We start from the raw sequence: 6,398 nt of genomic DNA on the forward strand, positions 1-6,398 counted from the left end.
TTTTGCACAATTTCTTTCGGGCTTATGTAGTTTGTAAGGTTTCCTGCCGACGCGAAGTCATATTTTGTGATCAATACAGGGTCCAGTGACGTTTACAGACACGTTAATCTCCCTTAATGCTACGTCATCCAGTAGTGTGCGCTCATTTGTTAGCATACCATGAATGAGGCCGAAGACGATGGTTAGGAAGAGGACGCTTTCTGCCCAGTAGCAGGCGCTGGCTGTGATCCCCGACAGTAAGGCACTAGTGAGCAGCACTGCTCGGCACGATACATGCTTGCAGAGCACGCCTGCTAAAGGACCTGTGAAAAGAAGAAAAAAAATCAGTGACAAACAGTCTAAACACTGCTTTCACATGAAACAATTCGAAACGGTTTATTAATATAATTCATCCTGCATGGAAACGGCTTGCTTCAACATCAGTTTTAGATTTCCGAGTTTGAGCGCAACTCGCTCAGAGCGAAGCAAATGTTGCCGAAGTTAAAGGAGTATAGACACCTAACTTTTGAGTTGGTTGGTTGGTTGGTTGGTTGGTTGGTGTGTGTTTTCTCGATTGTAATGATGCGTAAGACATTATTGTGCATTGATTGGCACGTGGTATTCTCCTACGCCCCATAAATAATTTGTAATCGCATTTCTTTCTCGTGCTGTTTCAGTTTTGGTTTCAAATGCCGAATATAGACTGTGACTTCAACGTGTGCTTGCAGGCCACGTCGGACATAAAAAAACTCCAATGTAACCGCTGCTTCCACATTCGCTGTCATTCCGGCTCTTGAAGAAGGCTGACTTCAGCACTGCAGTAAATTAAAACGATGAAGCAGAAATTATATGGACATTTTTCTATGCCTCACGTGACAAAAAAGCGCTCTTTGATGTTAGAGCCATCGTTCAGCTGTTGAAACCGAAACCGATGCAGCAAATCGATTATAAATTATTTAGCGGGCGGAGACGAATATCACATGGCGATTCATGCGTAGTAGTCTCTTTCGTAACATTGTAGAGAAGAAAACACGCCGCCAAAATTAGGTGTCTACACTCCTTTAGGAAGGCAAAAAAGTTAAGCTTACGCAGCTGTTTCAGCTCTGTTCAATTCACCGATCTCAACCATATACGCTGGCGTTTTGTTTGCAATTAGTTTTTACACTTTTCGAGAAAAATGACTCCAGGCGGCACGCAACCCTCGCGCTGCGACAACTTGGGCTATTGCAAAGGGGTAGGGGGATTGGGGGGGGGGGGTGGCTACAACATTCTGCGTACCAGGCTGCGCGTGACTTTACGCTGACTCGCCGAGGGCTGAGGAAATTCAGCGTTGCATGCCACATGACGGTGACGAAGCGCAGGCCGACAAAGGCTGGCAGGTCAGAGCAAGGCAGTGCAAGACGAGGAGTGCAAGGCGAAGCAAAAGAACTGCGTTTGCAACCCATCCAAGGCAAGCAGTACAAGGCAAGGAAAGGAAAATTAAGGCAAGGCAGGGAAGTGCAACGAACGTAATGCAGGGCAGGGCAGGAGAGCAAGACTGCCTGTATTGTTTGTTCTCCACCTTCTCAACAATACTCTGGTGACTCAGAGGAAGTATAACAAATGATATGCATCCACAGGACCACCAAGGGTGGCTTAATATTTCTGCGTGACTCCTGAATGGCCCACTCACCTGCTAAAGCTGACATGGTACCCGCCAGAGCCACGGGCCAAGACGCCTGTTCTCTGGTCACCCCGTAAGTGTCGAGGATACCGTAGAAGAAGATGCCAGACACGCATGGAGTCGCCGTGGACAAGAAGAGGACGCAGCCGCAGAAGCACGCGCTGATCCAGCTCCATCGCGAGTCGGGGCCGAACGCTGGGACGCTGCGAAACGATGGCCATCGGCCCATCGCTGCCAAGAAGGAGGTGCTCACAACGCAGCCTAGTGTGAGCACTGAAGCCTAGGTCCTGTTACCGGCCTAACTCGTTAGCTGACGAGCGATGCGCGATGTGTCGCCATTGTGAAAAGCCGAGTCTATGCGAACCGAATTTCAGTTGACCCGTGCTCGGAGTGCGAAGAACGACGCTTTCGAAGGGGGTGCCAGCATAAGAGACGCGACTGGTGAGGAGATTGCAGCTGATACGTGCAAGAGGCGCGCTAGAAAGAGACTGTTATGGCTCTCTCTCCGCTTTATCAGTTCCTATCGGTGTGACAGAAGTACAGGAAGAAATGAACGAGCTTAGCGAAACTATCGCGGCCATAACATAGATAACATGGGCGCCTAGGTCAACGTCACTTCCTCTCAGAGGACAGTGACAGTCTGAGTGCAGTAAATTTCAGCAAGGAGAAAAAGAAGACCATGGCCAAAAAATAAGTGCTCCATTTCGTTATCCTGTAAGGTATACAATAGCGAGAACTGCGGGATCGCCAACAGCTCTAAATTGTTGTGAAGTGGCCGTTGGTTGCAGCCACGTGCGTCAAGACTCTCAATCTTCAATGCTTCTCGAACGAAGAGCGCTACGTGGACATTACGAGTATATGGTAAGAGCATATATCATCGCTATATGACCCACTGTAGTAGCCAGTCTAAGAACTTAGGCTGGAGATTAAATGCCCTTCCCTTCTCCCCACTCCAGAACCATGTATTAAACATTGGCCATCGTGATGAAGTTTAAAGTGCTTTCGAACATCTTTTGAAATGTATGCGCCCTAATTCGATAAAACAATTCTCTACTTACAGCGACACCTGTACGGGCAACGTTCGTTGGAAACTTGTTGAGGTTGTCGTGACGGGCGCCGTCTGCCCACGCCGCAGCTCCCCCCCCCCCCCCCCCCCCCACCTCTATTTTCCCTCCCTCGCTCACCTTTCCACGACTGCTTCCTGCTCCCAGCTACTCCAACACTAGCCATGTTATATCCCCACGCTACACTCTCAGACCATTTCACCACTGCTCCTTCCACGCAGGATGCAAGAGCGGCTGCTGCATGGCTTCTAGCAGCCAAGGAAGTCAGTGCGACTGTCTCTAAATGAAGGTGCTTTCAATGAATACAATGCAATTAGTTAACAGTGGAGGGAATTTCTTTCATCAAATTTGGAGGCATTTTTTTCGCGTGGAGTGCCTGACGAACTATTGTTCGCACTAGAGAACGCAAGACAAAACATTTACACATGCTTTACACTCCAGTTAGGACTAATTTCTTGACAAGAGGAATGTGCCTGAAATTTTGCGCTGACGTCACCTGGGTCACCGTGTGCACTGCCGCAAATGTCTCCCTTGTTCTATTGTGTATGGGGGTTTAACGTCCCAAAGCGACTCAGGCTATGAGGGACGCCGTAGTGAAGGGCTCCGGAGATTTCAGCCACCTGGGGTTCTTTAACGTGCATTGAGATCGCACAGTACACGGGTCTCTAGAATTTCGCCTCCATCGAAATTCGACCGCCTCAGCCGGTATCGAACTCGCGTCTTTGCGGTCAGCAGCCGAGCGCCATAACCACAGAGCCACCGCGGCGGCTCTTGTTCTGTGCCTGTTACTTTCTTCCTTCCATAGTTTTTCTTCATCACAAGAAGAGCACGCTGTTTTCGTTTCCAGTTTGACTCCACTGGACGAGATATCCAGTATTATGTTTCCACCACGCGATTAGATTAAACACGAGAGATCGTGGTCAGCCAAGTGCATAGCCACAACGCTTGAGACATCTCGCCAAAGTATGCGCCAGCCTAGACGCTTTGCGCTATGTTTGAGCAGAACGCGGTCGACAACAGCGGCTGCCAAGCACACGTGTCAGTATCGGCGAAGCTTAGTTTCCTTCTTTTCTTGAAGGCACAAGTAAGCGCGATAAAGAGTTTCTTTCTCAAGCCACCGTCTTCCATCTAAACATCCTTTCTTGTCTACTCGTACGTAGCTACTCGTACACACAAGTACTGCGACAACACGCTACTTGAGCCTCTATCAGTCATCGTATTCGCCATCATACACAGCTAGGAGTACAAGGTTTGCTTTTCGCGCCGGTGCACAAGGTTATTCTTGTTTCATAAAAGACCGTGAACCTAAGGCATATACAGAGGTGAGCCACTCTGCCGGCTGTGTCACCAACACTGAAGGCCTGTCATCGATCAGGGCCACTTTGTATCTGACTGTGTCATGCCAGATGTGTGTAATTTGTATTGTCAATACTTTGGAGGCCTTGTGTTTTGCATCTGTTGCTTGGTGTGTATAGTTATGTCGAGGTCGTCACCTACATAATCCGGTCTCTCCGTGCGACGCACATTAACCGTCCATAGTATGCTGCAATATATGTACTTTATTTCCTTGAGATGTAGTACTAGGGTGTGACGTTCTTTCTTGGTGACTTTTTTACGTGTCGTCCATCCACTAATCCAAGGTAACTTGGAAATTGAAAAATTACGGGGCGCTTATTAATCGTTATGAGATGACAACGCGTTAGCTAGATACTCAATCTCAATAGTTCCCTGCAGCAGTACCAAAGCTGCGAAGAGTGCTGAGGCGAAGTCCTGACTCTCCGGAATGCAGTGCCTGTATAAATTAGGCATATGAGATAGCGTTCGCTAAAAGAAATTGCTTAGAACGACTTTAATAAACACTGACATGTATAAACCGTGTTTCGTCTATGCCGTGCAAACACACACAACACACAGAATACACTTGGTATACCAATTTAATCAGGTAGCAATTTCGCGAACAACAAAAAACAGCCACGATAAACAACAAAACCAAGACAAACAATTGAAAGCAACCGCCACTAAGAGCTAGCGCAGCTAATTTGCATTTGGTCTATTTCACGTTGATACCACAATAGCGAGAGCCATTCCCTTAACGCTTCATGTCAGGTGAATAGGCGACCATGCCTACCCTAAAATTCCCCGAGCACTGTGCGATGTCAGCCCACGTTAAAGAACCGCAAGTGTTCGAAATTATCCGGAGTCCTCCACTACGGCGTCCCTCATAGCCTGAGTCACTTTGGGGCAAATCTCATTACCAAACGAAACCTAAAACATCATCCCGACATTCAGAATAGGCGCAATAGGCGAATTCAGTTTAGAATTGTGTGCCTTCTACATTAAATGCATTATTTTAAGAACTGGCGGTGTCCAATAAGCGGACCGCTTTAATTCAGTGAATACGCATTCAGCGCATGGTATTGAATAAGAGAGAAAGAAGCGTTTTCACCCTTGAGTACGCAGGTAATAAGGGCTACGCACTATAAAGTGAGATAAATTACTTAGAATGATAAGTGGAAGAATCTAAATTACAGAATTTATATGCGCTTCGCTTAAGGAGTAATATTTTTAGTAGCGTGTCCAATCAGAGGGTGAGATAAGTTCTTTTTCACAATTTTGAGAACTTTTGCTCACGGCTATGCCTGCAAAATTCAACATAGACCATCAAAACACTCCATGGACCCATTTTTAAGCGATGCTCTATGCATTGCGAGAGCACTGTTTTATTCACTTTACTTCGCCTAATTTTCCTTAAAGACCTCCTTCTGGAGGTATTACTTATGGGGTGGGGTTAGGGATATTTGAAGAAAAAACGAAGTCCATGCCATTGCCTTTGAAAATGGATTGTCACGGCTTCAAGCAATGAAGATGGACATGTAATGGCGGCTTCGTGGGGAAGGGCATTCCAGTCCACGGACACGCCAGAGTCGAAGGCAATCTGAAGGCGGACAAGCTAGCTCGCGAGCTTATTATCCAAGCTGGTGCGTCAAACGCCTCGGACGGTCCGGAGATGACGGTAGAGCTCACGTACGCAGCTATCCTCAACCTCATCAAAGGCAGAAGACGCAAATATCCCCAACCACATCCTCTGCTAACACAATATGAAGCGACATGTTGGAGAAGACTCCAAACAGGAGCCTTCCACAACCTTCACATTCTACATGAGATGTATCCGGAGCAGTATAGGGATACATGTCCGTGGTGCGGGGCAACCCCACGCTGTATCATATCACATGGGAATGCATACACAATGTAGCTTTCCGAGGTAACAAAGAGCAAAATGCGGAGCAGTGGGAGGACAGGCTAACCAGCAGCCAGCTGAAGGTCCAAAGAGACCTAGTGAGCCACGCATGCCGGATGGCCAGGGACAGTGGTGCCTTGGACTAGGGGCGCCAACCACGCTCAGCCTGGAAGACATCGGCAATCTTCGGGCAAGCAGCAAGACTCCTTTATTAGAGCAATAAAGTTTATTCACTCGCTCACTCCAGTCCACAGCTGTTCGTGGAAAGAAAGATGCTGAAAACGTTGCTGTGCGAGCAACAGGCCGAGTTATCTTAAACGGATGCGTAGCGAGATGAGATATGTGGGTGCTATGCACAATGTAAGGTGCTTGATTGATTCAACTGTGAAGAATTTTGTGCAGCAAAACAAAGTCTTCCAATGCGGCGGCGAAGTAAGTGTGAGTGCGGTCGCTT

At 47.6% G+C, this 6,398-nt stretch overlaps 1 protein-coding gene across 1 annotated transcript in view; it reads right to left on the reverse strand.

Annotated features, from left to right (window-relative positions):
- LOC144120584 (monocarboxylate transporter 5-like) overlaps window positions 1-2,134 on the reverse strand; it is a 9,068-nt gene extending 6,934 nt beyond the window's left edge. Inside the window, exons 1-2 of the mRNA XM_077653152.1 lie at window positions 1,652-2,134; window positions 159-302 (exon numbers count right to left, since the gene is read on the reverse strand). Of these exons, the coding sequence (XP_077509278.1) occupies window positions 159-302; window positions 1,652-1,871 (364 nt within the window). The 5' untranslated portion in view covers window positions 1,872-2,134. The remainder of the gene's footprint in view (window positions 1-158; window positions 303-1,651) is intronic.
- Window positions 2,135-6,398: the final 4,264 nt, after the last annotated feature.

This window comes from Amblyomma americanum, chromosome 2 (genome assembly GCF_052857255.1).
Source record: "Amblyomma americanum isolate KBUSLIRL-KWMA chromosome 2, ASM5285725v1, whole genome shotgun sequence".
In the NCBI taxonomy this organism is placed as follows: domain Eukaryota; kingdom Metazoa; phylum Arthropoda; class Arachnida; order Ixodida; family Ixodidae; genus Amblyomma; species Amblyomma americanum.